General features: G+C 44.4%; 1 protein-coding gene across 2 annotated transcripts in view; it reads right to left on the bottom strand.

Annotated features, from left to right (window-relative positions):
* Window positions 1-6,925: 6,925 nt before the first annotated feature.
* dbn1 (drebrin 1) overlaps window positions 6,926-15,737 on the bottom strand; it is a 209,842-nt gene continuing 201,030 nt past the window's right edge. For both annotated transcript variants that reach the window (XM_078550640.1, XM_078550641.1), the window contains 2 exons: window positions 14,834-14,918; window positions 6,926-7,302 (listed from right to left, as the gene is read on the bottom strand). In XM_078550640.1, the coding sequence (XP_078406766.1) occupies window positions 7,238-7,302; window positions 14,834-14,918 (150 nt within the window). In that variant the 3' untranslated portion in view covers window positions 6,926-7,237. The remainder of the gene's footprint in view (window positions 7,303-14,833; window positions 14,919-15,737) is intronic.

Below are 15,737 nucleotides of genomic sequence, written 5' to 3'. Positions count from 1 at the left end.
ACTAATTCAAAATTGAACATAATAATTTTGTGCTGGGATGCCAGGTGCTGCCATATTGACTAAGATGTTCCTTGGGTGTCCCTGGCAGCAATCTGGAATGCACAATGGTCTCATCAAAATATATAAATATGTAAATTAGGAACCTTTTTAGAAATTGGTGTCCAGAAATGATTGTTTCTTAACTCAACACCTGTCAGAAAACATGAGTGCTGACGCAACACTCAGGCTGAAGCAATGGGATATAAAGGGATCCCTACCTTCTTTGAAGTGAGTTTCTGGATCGTCCTTTCTGGTGTCTGGTGATTATTGGAGCCACTTTTTTGCGTGCCTTAGCTGAGTTTGGCGAGTCTTTATTAGCCATTGGAGAGCTACTTGGTTGCAGCTGTACTCTTTCACTTTACTGGCTGCAGAAGTATTGGCTTTGGAGGCTGCCACACCCAGGGGAACAGCAGCAACACAGACTTGTGGAGGGATATAAAAGAGACCAAAGGGGGCCTTACAGCATGCAGGTGTTTGGCAACAGGATGTCTTACCTCTACATGACAGTTTATGAGAAGGTTGCACTTCAGAGTGGAAACGATTGCTGAATTATCTAACCAGCCGCAGCAGGAATTGGAGTCAAACACCACGACATACAAAGCACTGACTGTAGCTGTGAAGGCTCAGGTAGACCTCAGCTCACAACTCCTGTCAGGAATCCAGGCACAGATCACCAATGAGCACCAATGCAATAAGAGCCACAAAACTCAAAATTGACAAAACCATCGGTGCCTTCAAGCAAAGGTGATGGCGACTGTATGACGCAGAGGAATTTTGCAGCATACTCCCAAGTGAGTCTTCAGATTTGTAGTAGTTTGGCACACAGTTCTGCATTTCCAAGGGCCAAGCCTAGCAGCTGCCACGGGAGGAAGAAATGGAGGAGAAGGATGAAGAGTGGAATAGGACGAAGTGGTTGATCAGGAAAAGCCGTGATAACAGAGCTGTAAGGCAATAGCTTATTGAGGGGAGGTTCTCTTCGGCAAACCCTCCCCCAGCACAGAAACAAATCCCACCTACCATCTGATCCTTCCTTCCTGTCCTTCCACTCAATTTCTGAATGTCCTCCAACATAATTATCTCAGTCTTCCTTTCACATAATTAAGGACATCAATGTAAAAATAAAGTCCTCCTAACTTGTACATTCTTGATTTAATAAATTTTCTTTTCTTTGATATTAAAGTGAAATTACCCTTATGCAGTCCCTTCACTCCTGGCCTCCATGCTCTTCTGCCTATGCTAGTACTCCTATGAGGAGATTCCCTGTTGAGCTCCTGCAAGGTAGAAGGCTGCTGATCATTCCCAATGGGCATTTGAAGTGGCCGTGGTGGGAGACCTGGAGCATCTGTAAGCCTTGACGGCACAGCTCTGGACTACTGTGTCTTGGTGATGTCCAGGGAAATCTGGACCAACTGGTTTTGTGGAACCAACAAAGGCACCGAATCAAAGGTTAGCAGGGGAGCATGCTGGCTGCCATCCTGGGAGAGGATAGCATGAGCTTCCCCAAATGAGCCAAATGCCACTGTCATGAGAATGTGCCTCTACACTCTCACTGTGTAGTGATACCCTTGAAGCCTCTAGTCATGGTCTCTGCACTCCTATCCATGGTTTCCTTCAAGGATTGATAGGCTGAGGAGATGTGAGAGCCCAGACCACGGTGGCAACATCTGACCTCTCGCTGAAGCTGAGTTGTCAGCAGAGGCTCCATCATTATGGGCCTCACTGCAGCACTCATAGTGCTGTCCACTAGACACATGGCTGACTGCACTGTCTCGTTGCTGTTGCAATGACTCTATGCTCTCTGGCAAGTTTTCTGACAGTCTGTTCAGTGCACTTAAAAGGTCTAAATGTACAGGCATTGGTCTTCTAACATCGGACTTTATCACAGCTGCTGCACTGCAATCATTCCCCCTTTTGTTTTGTAGCCTTCAGAGTGTTTATAGTTTGAGGGTGCTGAATCCAATTGTAGCATCAATGGAACATTATAAAGTATCCTTTATTTATAAATCTTTTACTAACCACCCTTTCTAAGTCAAGGGGTAATTCTATGACCAAACATTTTCTGTTTCCATATGTACATTATTTCTATTCTTACGTTGTTGCACAAAATTGGTGCCTAAAATCATAAATCACAGCAGAAGGCCATTCAGCCCATTCCGCTTATGCCAACTCTTTGAAATTGCTAACTAATTAATTCCACTCCCCTGTTCTTTCCCCATAGCCCTGCAATTTTTTTCCTTTCCCTATGTATCCAATTCTTTTTTAAAGGTTACTAATCAATGTATTTTCATCACTCTTTCAGGCAATCCATTCCAAATCACAATAATTCACTACATAAAATAATTTCTCCTCATCTTCTAGTTTGGTACTTTTGCCAATTAACTTAGTTATTATCTCTTCTAGTTACTGATCCTCCTGCCAGTGGAAACATTTCTGTTCTATTTTCTCTATCAAAATCCTTCATGATTCTGAACACGTTTATTACAAGTCACCTTAACCTTCTCCGTTCTAAAGAGAACATGCTCAACTTCTGCATTCTCTCTACATAATTGAAGTCTCTCATATTTGGTATCATCCTGGTAAGTGTTCATTGCATCCTCTACAAGGCTTTAATATCCTTCCTAAAGAGTAGTGCCTAGAATTGGATACAATTTTCCAGGATGTAATGAGTAATTTATAGAGATTTGGCATAGCTTCTTTACTCTATGCAACTATTTATAAAGCCAAGGATCCCACATGCCTTTTTAACAGCTTGTCATGCCCAGTACAGGCATGAAGATATTACAAAATTTAAAGCTGTATTTTTTTTAAATGCACACAATAGTTATAAGATGACTGACAACACATCATGTGATGTTGGCAATATCAGCTCCTGACAAGACCTGAACCTCAAGCAAATACTTCATTAAATTTGAACAATCCCAGCCACTTGTGAAACCCACAAGTCCTTTTGTCAAGGATGAACTGTAAACAACCAGGATTAGGATACCAGCCGATTCATCACCATGGACAATAGAGGCGCCAAAACTAAACAGATGTTAGGATGAATATGAAATGACTCTCATTGACCTTTCATTGTACCGTGGTCGTCCCTCAGCTTACAACATTCAAGGTGTGAAAGGCCTGTTATGTGTATCGGCCCAATCCACTACCTTATTTTGGAAAGTCTTTGGACTTGTTTAGGTCACATGGTTAAGTCAGCCATGTTTGCACCTGCTTTTAAAGGCAGAAGCTATTCTTATCAGGGTAACACCACAAGAGATTCCATCTGAAAGTCCATTGAGCCAGCTCCAAGACAAAGCAGCCAAGGTAATATAGCTATACCTTGAAAGAGGGAGAAGGGATCTCTCTGCAAACTATTCCACCTTCAGGTTCACCTAAGAGCTGATCTCCTGGCAATTCAACTACAAGAAACCTTGCAGCTTACTGAAAATCCACTGCTTTTACCCAACTTCCACTCCAGCCACAGCACCAGTTCAGCTAAGAAACTACAGGCCTACTACAGAAGAGACTGAAATCATTGCAACTTGTAATTATATTGTTATTTTCCCTCATTTGTATCTATTCTTTGTGTGTGAGACAATTTGTGTGCGATGTCACGTTAAAACATCCGGGGCAAAAGTGTGATAATAAATAATCTTCTTTATTTTTAAAATCACAAATGCTTAATTACTGGGAATGATTTAAATTGGGACAAATCACTCTGAGGGCAAGAACACACACTAACTTCATACATATTAAAAACTTTGATCACAGACAATAATGAATGCATAAACTATGTCCTTGACAAGCCTTATCAAGTTGTCCTGTTACTTTCAAAGATTTGTGTACTTCTTTTGGGGAGAAGGTGTAGTGGTTATATTGCTAGGCTAGTAATCCAGAGGCCCAGGCCTCTGATTATGGGTCCTAGTGAATATGGGTTCAAATCAAATATGGGAGCTGGCAGAATTTGAATTAATAAAATATGGAATATAAATCTAGTCTCAGTAATGGTGACCATGAAGCTTTCAATTATTGCAAAAACCCATCTGCGTCACTAATGTCTTTTACGGAAGGAAATCTGCTACCCTTTACCTGGTCTGGCCTACATGTGACTCCAGATCCACAGCAATGTGGGTTTCTTTTAACTGCCCTCTGAAATGGCCTAGCAAGCCACTTGCAGTTCAAAGGGCAACCAGGGATGGGCAATAAATGCTGGCCTTGGCGATGTCCAGGTCCCATGAAAGAATAAAACCCTTCTATTTCTTACCTTCCTCAGCAATTATTCTGTTTTTTTCTCTGATCTAAACATCTTCCTACACTATCTATGATTCTTTAAGCACTTCCACTATCACTTTAGGATATTTTTAGGAGTGTTTTATGAAAAGAGATTTCTGAAAATAATTTTCATTGTTTTTCATAATTTTCTTTGTTCTGGATCTTCAAAAAAATGTGAAATTGTATAAAATGAGAGTAAAAAGATGGTGAGAAAAATGATCTGTTATCTCTCAAACAGGCAAAACCACTGGGTAGGTGGTGCTTCAAGAACTCCTGGTGGGACGGGAGAACAGGAGGGGTTTTTACAATAAAAAACACGTGCAAAGGGGACTCAAAACTACAATTCCCCTCCATGGGCAAAATGTTACTTTATTACTAGCCATAAGAAGCACAATCTATATCCAAATATTTTCGGTCTATAACTGGCAACATGTTGCATAGGGTTTAGCACCTCATTTACAGGCACTGGTGTTTATGTAAGGGGGCCAGGCTAGCAATCGATTAAAGCATTCCTTCATTCCTTTGCTCAGCATTTGCAGTATCATGTTGAGCTACCTCGGTCTTATTCTGAAACGCCCTCAGTAACCTCTCCTCATCTTTAAAGATCTTTTTGACATTATTTCTAAATTCCCTACCATGGTTCGGCAGCTGTTCTTTTGTCTGCTTAATTATTTTACCTCCCTCCCTCTGTAAAGTGCACTGATATTATTTCTGTAATAGGGTGCTACATAAGTGCGAGTTGTATAAATAGTATACATGAGAACTAATTAATATTGATCAAACTATTTATATCATAGCTGACACTCTTGTTATATGCCATTGCTACGACGTGCATTAATTGCAGAATACAGTCCTTTATTCATATGCGCCACTTGTAAATATACTCCCAGTATTTATAAAACAAAGTGATTGCTACATTTGCTTCCATTTATATTACATACAATCATTCATCGGGGATGAAGGATTAAGTTGTGAAGAGCGACTTGAAGTTGGGGCTTTTTTTTCTTGAGATCTGAAAAGATTAAGGGGTTACTAGTTCAAGGCCTCTGGGATTATGAAGGGTTATAATAAAGAAAATAGCGATAATTTGCTCAAAAATTCATGCTTCATTGGAAGCTTTTTGAATTTTACGATTATTTCAATTTTGCATGGTCTCGGTCACCATTTTGAAGCTATTTATCAGCCTAACTTTTTCAGATTATTGGGTGAAATTCAGTAGAGCCCACCGGAGCAGGTAAAATGATGGGCGAGGCCGGGGAATTGAGTAGGAAGTTGTGGATCCAATCCCTGGTGCTGGGAAAACCATGAAGTGAGCGGTAGGAAATGGCTGATGTGAGAATTTTCCATGCTAGCGGTGGGAAGGTAATTAGGCGCTTTAATGAGTGACTTAAATCTAATGATCCTTGAGCCCATTGCGATTTAATGGTGGCTGCGGGATTAAGGAGACTCGCGTGGATCTCCTACACCTCCGGAAAGACGCCCAGCAAAACCGGGGTGAGTGCACGATCGAGGGACCTGTCATTGGGGGGACCACGGCAGAAGTGGTGGGGGGGGCCTGGCCCTGCCCTCCCTCACCACTGACCCCCCTCTCTGGGGATCCAGCGCCGATTCCTGGTGAAGGCTGCAGTATGTTATCGTCTGTCTGGCCGCACCTCCCGGTTCCGCTGCCAGCCTCTAACCTGGCAGTGGGATTTCTGTAGCCTTAATTCGATGGGAGGCCCGATGCCTCATTATCTGATAATTGCCTCGGGCCTCCTGTCAGAAGGTGACCAGGGATTCCACCAGTTCGCCAGCCCACTAGTGGGACACCCATCGGCTCAAATAAATCCCTGCCCCCCCCCTCCCCAGACTCGATATGAAGCCTTCAAAGACAGCCTTGCAGGTAGAATTACTTAAGCCAGGCTCAATACTTGGCGACAAAAGATAAAATAACCACTTGATAAGTCAATTACTTGTTCCTTGGTTTGTCATAGCTGTATGTTCAAGACAGGGATCAAAAGATTTTTTGATACTAAGGGAATTAAGGGATTTGAGAATAGTGCAGGAAGGTGGAATTGAGGTAGAAGATCAGCTTTGATCTTATTAAATGGCAGAGGAGGCTCAAAGAGCTGAAGTGTGACTTTTCTATTTTGAGGATCTAGCAAAACTAATAATTACTATAAAACATATGTTACTGCTGTAAATGTTTGTTAAATGATTTTATTAGACAGTATTAGAACAGTTAAAACCCAAGACAAAGGCTGGGACTTTACAATCCCACCCGTGATGGGTCTTGCCACAGAAGCAAATGTAAAATTTGGAGAGCCAGCCAAAAGTCCATTGACTTTCGGCAGCACCAGAAAATCCTGGCCTTGGGTGGGACTGGAAAAACCCAGCCAAAATTTAGCTTAGATATATTCCTATTAGAATCATGCTATCATGGAAGAAGGCTATTTCGGCCCATTATGCTTATTGCTGGTTCTTTGGTTAGCTCTATCAATCAATCCCCTTCTTCTCATTAACCATAACTCCCCAAAAATGTAATAGAACCCATGGGGGAAAGAGAGAATGTGTAAAAAAAAAAAATCAGAAGAGAAAGAAAATCCAAGATCAGATATTGTGATCTGTACAAATGAGGACACATTTGAAAAACTGGATTTTCAGAAAGTGTTTATTTTCATACAACAGCAATTAGCATTTCACAAAATTTGTGCTTTTGAAAATGGTACTTGAAAAGCAATTGGTGATAGTTAACACTGCTAGTCACATAATATCAGCTTCAGCACTATACCTAGCAGCTGTGAGTAGAATTAATATACAATAAGGTTAATTTAGAAAATAATACATTCAAATTATTACAATTAAAAATAGTAAACACAGACTAAAATTAAAACTTAGCAGTTTTTGTCTTTTTGATTTACTTGAAGCATAATTGTCATACTGGAGAGCATCACGCCGAGTGAGATCAGTCTGCAGGAGAATGGTCTGGATCTGTGTCAGTGTCATTGTCGCAATAGGTAATATCAATTTCTATAACAGGGGAAAAATAGTAAAGTGTTACCATGGTTACACTGCAGTTATGCAGTTTATTTATAAAAGTCAGGCACTTAAAATCAGCACAGATGTGTTGATCTGGGATATGATGCCTACTGACCAAAGTTTTAGATGAGCACAGAATGGTTGAGGAGATAATGACAGAGCATACATAATATATATTAGAGAGAGGAAAGGAAGGACATTGAGGCAGAGGTTGTACAACACAGGGGGTGGGAAAGAGCAGGGGCACAAACAATAGGTGGGGGAAGGGGCAAAGTAGTTGGATAGACACTGGTGACTTGTCTCATAAGTAGAACATTTTATGAATGTCAGTAACAAATTCAAAAGCGGGTTTACAATAATCATCTATTTCCATCCTTGCCACCTGGTTCAAGGTCATATTGTTTTCATTCTTCTGCAGACCACACACTTTTGCAGACCACACACTTCTGCACTACCAATGGTTTTCCATTCTCCCCATTTCATATCTTACTTGCTAATTCATACTCTTATGCTCAAGATTCCACCACAATATATTCCATTACCTCTTGACCATTATGCATCCTACTACTTCAATAATACTCCTCTTTCCAATACCAAGTATCTAATTCACAATACAATCTCAACCAATAATCTGCTGCCCCTTGTGGAGACTTGACATTTCAGCTTGGGTCAAAGCTTGGACATGGGCAGTTCATCAGCAAGCAACTTTGTAGATGCCTTTCATTCCTAAATGCTGACTTTAAACAGTGAATAAATCCCACCCTCTGCTTTAATCTCTTTTTTGTCAGGAAGCACTTGGCTTCTACTGTGCATCTCTTATGACAAGACACAATGATTTATGGTGAGCAAATAGTCAAACTCAGTTTTTATTATACCAACAACTAATGTGAGGGCATCACAGATGCAAACTTGTAAGTCGCTCATATTGCATTCTGCTGTGCATATTATCTTTATATCAAATTGATTACTGCTTGTCTAAAAATACCATGCTGAGCAATTCAATATGAGTGCGATAAATGTTCATACCTAATTTTGCTGAACAGAAAATATACTTCATTGCACAAGTTTGTCACTAGCTGTAGCTAAAGTCACCTCACTGTAGTGTGACTTTATGCTTGGTTAAAAAAATACATTTCTGCACATTCACAAAAGGGTTTAGGGCTCCTTGAGTTTAAGCCATTAAAAGCTCGCTCCTGGATGAAAAAAAGCAATCTAAAAGAGGTGAATGTTATACTGGGCTACATCACAATAGCTGTACAATATAAAAGCAAGTGCTACTGCCATTGTAGAGACTGCTGATGAAACCTCATCTAAACAATGCCTTCAGCTCTGACCACCTTAGAAAGGGTGTCCTGGGATGAGGAGACAGAAATCCCCCATGCTCAATTGTTCCATGGTTTAATATCGAAAGTGATGCTTTAAGCCTTCAAAGAGATGTATGGGAAAAATGAACACTAAAGAACACAATTTGAAGTTCTGCAGTGCTGTTAACTTTGGAAAACATCCCAAGGTGCTTCACAGAACGTTATCAAACAGATAAGCCACAAAGAGATCATTGGACAAAAGACCAACAACTTGTTCAAATAGGCAGGTTTTGTGGAACATCTTAAAGGGGGAGAGATAGATATTTGGAAAAGTTTAGGGAGGGAATTCCAGACATTAGGCCCTAGGTAGCTGAAAGCAAGGTCGCCTGGGAGGGGGAAGAGAAGCCATTGCAGATAAGTCTCTGGCTAAGACTGGGTAGCTAAAAATGGAACCAGGTGGGTGATGTGCTGACCGGCCAGATAACAAAACAATGGTGTTGGGGGAGAATGATGTAGTCAACGACTGCAGACAAGTCAAAAAGGATCAGGAGGATTAGTTTATCATGGTCACAATTACGTAGGATGTTATTTGTGACTTTGATAGGGCCAATTCAAGTACTGTGGCAGGGGTGAAAACATGATTGGACGGATTCAAAAATGGAGTTCTGGGAAAACTGGGCACAGATTTAGGAGGCAAGTCTGTACATTCAAGAACTTTGGACAAGAAAGGGAGATTGGAGATCGGGAATGATCAAAACTTGGCAAAATGATGGGTTTTAACAAGGTGGGAGAAGGAACTTAAGGTTTATTAGGAAGGGAAGGTCAGAGCTCAGGGCCAAGGTGGCAGAAAGCGCTAGTGGTGGTGGGGGTGATATGAAGAGGATGCCACAGTCAAAAGAAAGCATTTTTGAGGGGTGCAGGCTTAGGGCTAGAGAAGTTAACAGAGATAGAGACTTGAGGCGATGAAGGGATTTAAACACAATGATAAGAATTTAAAATTTGAGCCATTGCGGGAACCAGGAGTCAATGATGGATAGGTGAGTGGGACTTGGGGCAGAGTGTTTCCCTCGTTGGGTGGGCGTGGCGGGCGGGCCAGGGAGCGGCCATGAAACCGACCGCTGGCCGCGATTGGGATCTGATTGCTATTTCACGCTGGCAGGCCAATTGAGGCCCGGAAAGGAACGAGTGGGGGCAGGGGCCTGTCAGCCATCGGGTCATATGGTGACCTGGCGGCCGGTTTAAAAATGGCCCAGCCAGCCGAGAAGGACGTCAGTCTGCTGTTGTAACGATGGAGTTGAGTGCGCCTGCAGAAGCCAGGTGGGAGGGCAGGTCGGGTGGACACTTGTCCCCTGCTTTTCTGATGAGTGCCTCGCTGTCCTCCTGCAGGAGGTGGCTGCCAATTGGGACACCCTTGTCCCCAGAGATGGGGGTGGAGGCCACAGAACCTCACAAAGAGGGCATGGGAGGAGGTGGCAGCCCTGGTGAGCAGCCATGACATGGTGCGGCGCACATGGGTGCAGTGTCGAAAGCGCTTCAGTGACCTGCTGCGCTCAGGAAGGGTGAGTATCGTGTTGGCATGGGTCAGTGTGTTAAAGTGTGGCTGTCCCCCCATTGACCTCAGGTGTATTGGACTCTGAGCGCCAACTGTCAATCACGCTGGAGCTGGCCAAGGGGGTGAGCCCCTTGACTGAGTGCCTTGTGTCTCAAGGGCCATGACTCGGATGTGTCCTGCGGGGTGTTCTTCAGCTGGGGTTGGCCAGGCTGCAATGGTGCGCACATAGAGTGGACCAATCAATGCTCCTCTGTCCTTTTAGGAGAAGACGAGCCATAACCAAGCCAAGAGGGCACATACAGGCGGAGGCCCGCCCAACCTGCTGCTGCTCTCCTGGTTCGAGCAGGACACCCTATAGCTCGAGAGCCGACATGCTCCCTGTGCAACCAGGCGTGGAGAGGTGGGGTGCCGGGCAAAGGTAAGAGCGCACTGAGACTTTTGGATTGTGCAACCATTCTAGTGTAGTCTCTTCACTGATGGCAGCCTCGAACCTGGAGACCCCATTGATCATTGAAAAACGATGGCACCATGATGCTGATCTCCATTGTCTTACCTGTGTGCCTGACATGCACAGTGACAATGTGATGACTAAACTAATGACATGTCCTTCTTCTGCCTTTTAGGCTCACCAGCAGGTGTCTGATCTGCAGACCCTGAAGGGCCTTCCCCTGACACTGGGGGACCAGCGGGTGTCATTTTCACCTGCGTCATACCCACTCTTTGAAGCAGACACCAGCGATGATACCAGCACCTCAGTGGGTATTAGAGCAGCAGCTAGTATCTTGGTGCACATTGGTGAGGGTACTTTACAGTCGCTTGAGGTGCAGGCAGAGGCAGAGAGTACACAGGGCGCCGGCAGTCGGGGAACTGCTGGGGACCAGGATGATGCTCAGTTGAAGGCTGACGATGAGCCGCTGGAGTCATCCATTAGGTGGCAGATGCTGGATGTCCAGCAAGATGTGCAGGAGGATCTGGCGGAGATCCATGAGTGTCTGGGTGATGATGGAGGAGTCCATGTGGAGCATGAGCACTGCATTGACCATCATGGGTAAGTGCACTGCCTTCTCCATTGAGAGAGTGGCGACTGTCATGGAGAGGCAGCTCCAGGCACAGAATCAGGGGTTCCTGGGGCTGCGCTCGGACCTGCAAGCCCTCACACAGGCACTGATCTCAGGTGGTCAATGTCAGTGTGGGAGATGAATGAGGCACCCAATATCCCAGCTAGGTGCCCGCCCATCAGTGGTGGGCAGGTAAGTTCACAGCAGCCTCACATTGGCGCACGAGTTGCCTGTCATCTCTGCGGGTTCCTCTCAGAGTGCTTCGGATGACGGCAGTAGCTCCTCTGCCGCTCCGCCAGTGACCGTGGCACCTGATGAGGCTGTGATGACTGGGGAGATGTCAGGCGGGGCTAGCACAGGCTCCAATGGCTAGAGGACGACCGCTAAGGTCATGAAGGCCAACAAGACAGCAGAGTCAGCAGGCTGTCTCCAATGGCGGTGCCAGCGAGGGGGGAGCACCAAGACATAGCACTCACAAACATAAGTTAAAGGCACCATGAGCACAAGAGGTAAGGTCATGGGTGATTTTATGTTAATTTATGTTTACTTTATCTATACTGGTCTGGGAATGAAGACCAGACAAGTTTATGTAAATAATTTGGAATTGTCAAAATGAGATAAATTTTGTTTTTGTCATCATGGCCTGAGTATGCTTCACCTTTTTGTTTTATTGGTGCAGGATAAGCCAGTATGTAATGCTGTACGTAAATGGCTCTAAACTTTATTGCACAGGCACTGAGTGTTCTGTGTGTTCAAATGAAAGGGTCGTTTAGGACATCCGGCATGGAGGAGGCAGTCCTAGCATGCGTTTGAAGCTGATCTTTGGTGGCCTAGCTGAAGGAGCATTGGATCAAGGCATCCCTGATGTCCCTGCCTCCCTGGAGGTTACCAAGGTCTGGCTCCACGCCCTCAGCGTTCTCCTCACTGTGTTCATCTTCGGACTCACTACTGGACTCATCATCTGTGGCCTGTGCAGCTGCGTCAAGATCTTCTTCCTCCTGTGGGTTCCCTCTTGCCAGTGCCAGATTGTGGAGAGTGAAGCATGCAACTACGATCAGTGACATCCGCTCTGGGGGATATTGTAGTGCTCCCCCCTGAATGGTCCACGCATTGGAAGCGTATCTTAAGAAGACCTATGGTCCTGTCTACCTCCGCCCTTGTGGAGACAAGACTCATATTGTAACGCCTTTCTGCCTTTGTTCTTGGGTGGCGAAGAGGTGGCATGAGCGACCTCTTCAATGGATAGTCCTTGTCACCCAACAGCCATCCATTGAATTGGGATGGAAAACTGAAGAGCCTCAGCACCTGGGAGTGACTCAGGATGTATGCGTCGTGGGAGCTGCCAGGATACCTTGCACAGACTTGCAGAATCTGTACCTTGTGATCACACATTATCTGCACGTACATGGAGTGGAAGCCCTTCCTGTTGACGAAGGCACCCGGCTGACCCGCTGGCACCTTGATGGCCACATGTGTACGGTCGATGGCACCCTGGACGCGGGGGAACCCAGCAATCGCTGAAAAGCCTCTGGCTCACTCAGCCTGGCTGGCTTCGTCCGTACGGTAAAGAATAAAGATCAGTATCTGTCTGAACAGAGCTTCTGTCATCAGCTTGACGCAACTGTGGACAGCTGGTTGGGACACTCCACAAAGATCCCCCACTGACCCCTGGAAAGAGCCGGAGGCATAGAAGTTGAGGGCCACTGTGACCTTCACAGCCACTGGCATGGGGTGTCCACCCATACAGTCAGAGCTGATCTCAGGCCCAATCACCTGGCAAATGGAGGTCATGGTCTCCCTTGCGAGGCAGAGCCTCCTTCGGCTTTGGACCTCAGACATATTGAGGGAGCTGCATTGCCACCTGTAAACCCTGGCAGCAGGATAGTGGTGTCTTCTGTGGCCCCTTCTGCCTTGGACTATGTGCTGGCCCTGCACCCCTTGTGCCTGCACCTCTCCTCCCACAGATCCTTCACCTGGAAGCTGCATCAGGACACCTGGCCTCCTCTCCCCTCTGCCTCTCTTCTCCTCCTCAGAGGAGGTGCTCCCAGTGGATACCACAATCCCCATATACCAGGGTAAGGGACGGCTGACTGATGCCTGGAAGGGTCCACACAGTCTGAATCCTCAGGGGGCCTGGCAGACAGCAATGAGTCCTGAAATGAGGCCTGGAAATGCTAAGAATGAAACCCAAATAGAGATGAAGCTGCCAAGTACTAATAAGTAACCAGCTGCAAACTATTCCCACAACTGCTCACTGCTCACACTGGCAATGCTGCTGACCCTTTTTGTCCTGCCCTTGGATGAGGTTTGAGAAAATGTCAGCTGGCCGCCTGCCCGTGTGATGAGCAGGAAAATCGCACGAGCAACAAAAAGTCACAGTCAGTTGGACTGTTAAGGGCCTTAAGTGGCCTGTTAATTAATGGCGGGCGACGCTCCGGCACCCACGTGCGACCGCTGAGCGAATTATCGCGTGAGTGTGCAATGACATCATGACACTCATCCAACGTCATCGTGCACTATTTTACTCCGGTTTGGGTCGGGTACGTACCTGCTCACAAGACAAGAAACTCTGCCCTTAACGTTGGAAAGTATCAGGCAGCAGAGTTTTAAATGAATTGGAAGTGTATGAAGGGCGGATGATGGGAGGGTGAGTAAGATGAAGAGAGAGAAAGTGCATCATTGCCACAGGCACAAATAATAAAATTCTTGGCCTTTGCTAGGGCCATTTCAGTGCTGTGGCAGTGGTGAAAATCTCATTGGAGAGATTCAAACAGAGAGCTGTCGGGAAGTTGGAAAAAAAGATGCAGGTTCAGGGCAAGCACTTCCCTGGAGAAAATAAATCAATTGGGTTGGTCATATTTTAGAAAAATTCAAAAATTTAGTCCAGCAGCATGCCTTTCCCCTACTATTTATTTAAGTACTTAAGCACGCAGAAACTGCTTTCCATCCCCTTTTAAACTCCTCTCACTTCCCTCAATTAAAATCTAAGTATAACATTTGCAGTGCATTCTGATAGGAATCTTATAGCACAGGAGGAGGTTATTTTGTCCTATTAATCCCCAATGCCCTGCATTTTTTCTTTTTCAAGTATATATACAATTCCATTTTAAAAGTTATGATTGAACCTGATTTCACCATCCTCTGTTAATGCATTCCAGATCATGCATAAAAGCAATTCTCCTCAATCCACCTCCAGTCCTTTTGCCAATTATCATAAATGTGTATCCTCTGGTTACTTCCAGTGGAAAGGGTCTCTCGTTATCTCAAGGCTAGGGCAGAGGGGATCCTGGAGTGCGGGGGAAGCAGCTGAATGGTTGGAAGTGTAGAAAAAAAGCCAGGGTCATCTTTGCTCTCCAAACTAAGCATAGACTATTGGGTGGTTTTGATAGAGGAGGGTCAGACCCTATGATAAACTTGGTGATGGCTAAGCTGGTTGTGCACCAGATATGCTCAAGTTCATTGCCTTTGGACTTGAGAAAGCAAAGGTGGGGAATGACTGGGATGGGAGAGAAGTTTAAGAACAAAAGGTAATTGAAACATTTTTATTGTGTGAAAAAAACATACAAAGCATGATAGCATAGCACAGAAGGAATTAGCCAGTTTCTCACCTGGTATTTTATTGGCATTTTCCTCTACATATGATTGGACTTTAATATATTCATCCTGTGATTGGTTGAAAAAATCTTGAACTGCCTATAGAATAGAAACCGTAAAATTAATTAAAATTACAGGATGCACCCAGGTATTATACTGAACTCAGCCTGAATGTGTGTGGCTAAAAGGAGGCAGTGCTCTCCAGGCTTATTTGATCTGAGAGGAAGGATTTTACAATTTAAGTGTTATGCTCTGTTGTGATTTCTTGCCTTCAAGAAGAGTATTTCTCTGGAGAAAATAAATAAATTGAGTTGTTCATATTTTAGAAAAATACAGAAATTTAGCCCAGCAGCCCTTCCCCTGCTATACATGGAATGTGCTTTTTGGATGATGCTAGTGCTCAAAGGTGAGGAATGTCAGCACTGGAAAGACACCCAATGCCAGCATCAGGTGCGCTCATGTCAGGTATGACATGCTCAGAACCAGAGTAAGGTTTCCTTTACTCTGCATCACAATGTGTGAACTTTAGGATAACACATCCAACTGCATCAGTGCAATATTTTTCTATTTCCCATTCCAATGACATCTGTAATCTCTCAGACTAATTACCAATGTAGGGCCAAATCATACAGCTATGTGCTGTCGGCTCACATCCTTTGGGAACCAGTTTGATTCCTCCCTATTCATTTCAAATAGGACCCTTACTGTCATCAGCTTTGCTGCAATCAAACAAATCAAAAGTACATGCAGGCTGATTACATTAAGCTCTGCTTTTGATAAGGAGGCTTTCTCGACAGAAATGTGGTCTGTCCTGTAGTGTTAACATCTGCAACCAGTCTGCCTGTTGTGTGAAGTTCTGTGCTAGTTTATTATACTTTATGCTAACTCAGTCACTATAGCACATTTTGATTAATATTT

Source organism: Cetorhinus maximus, chromosome 10 (genome assembly GCF_964194155.1).
Source record: "Cetorhinus maximus chromosome 10, sCetMax3.hap1.1, whole genome shotgun sequence".
Taxonomy (NCBI): domain Eukaryota; kingdom Metazoa; phylum Chordata; class Chondrichthyes; order Lamniformes; family Cetorhinidae; genus Cetorhinus; species Cetorhinus maximus.
This window is presented reverse-complemented; position numbering and strand designations above follow the sequence as displayed.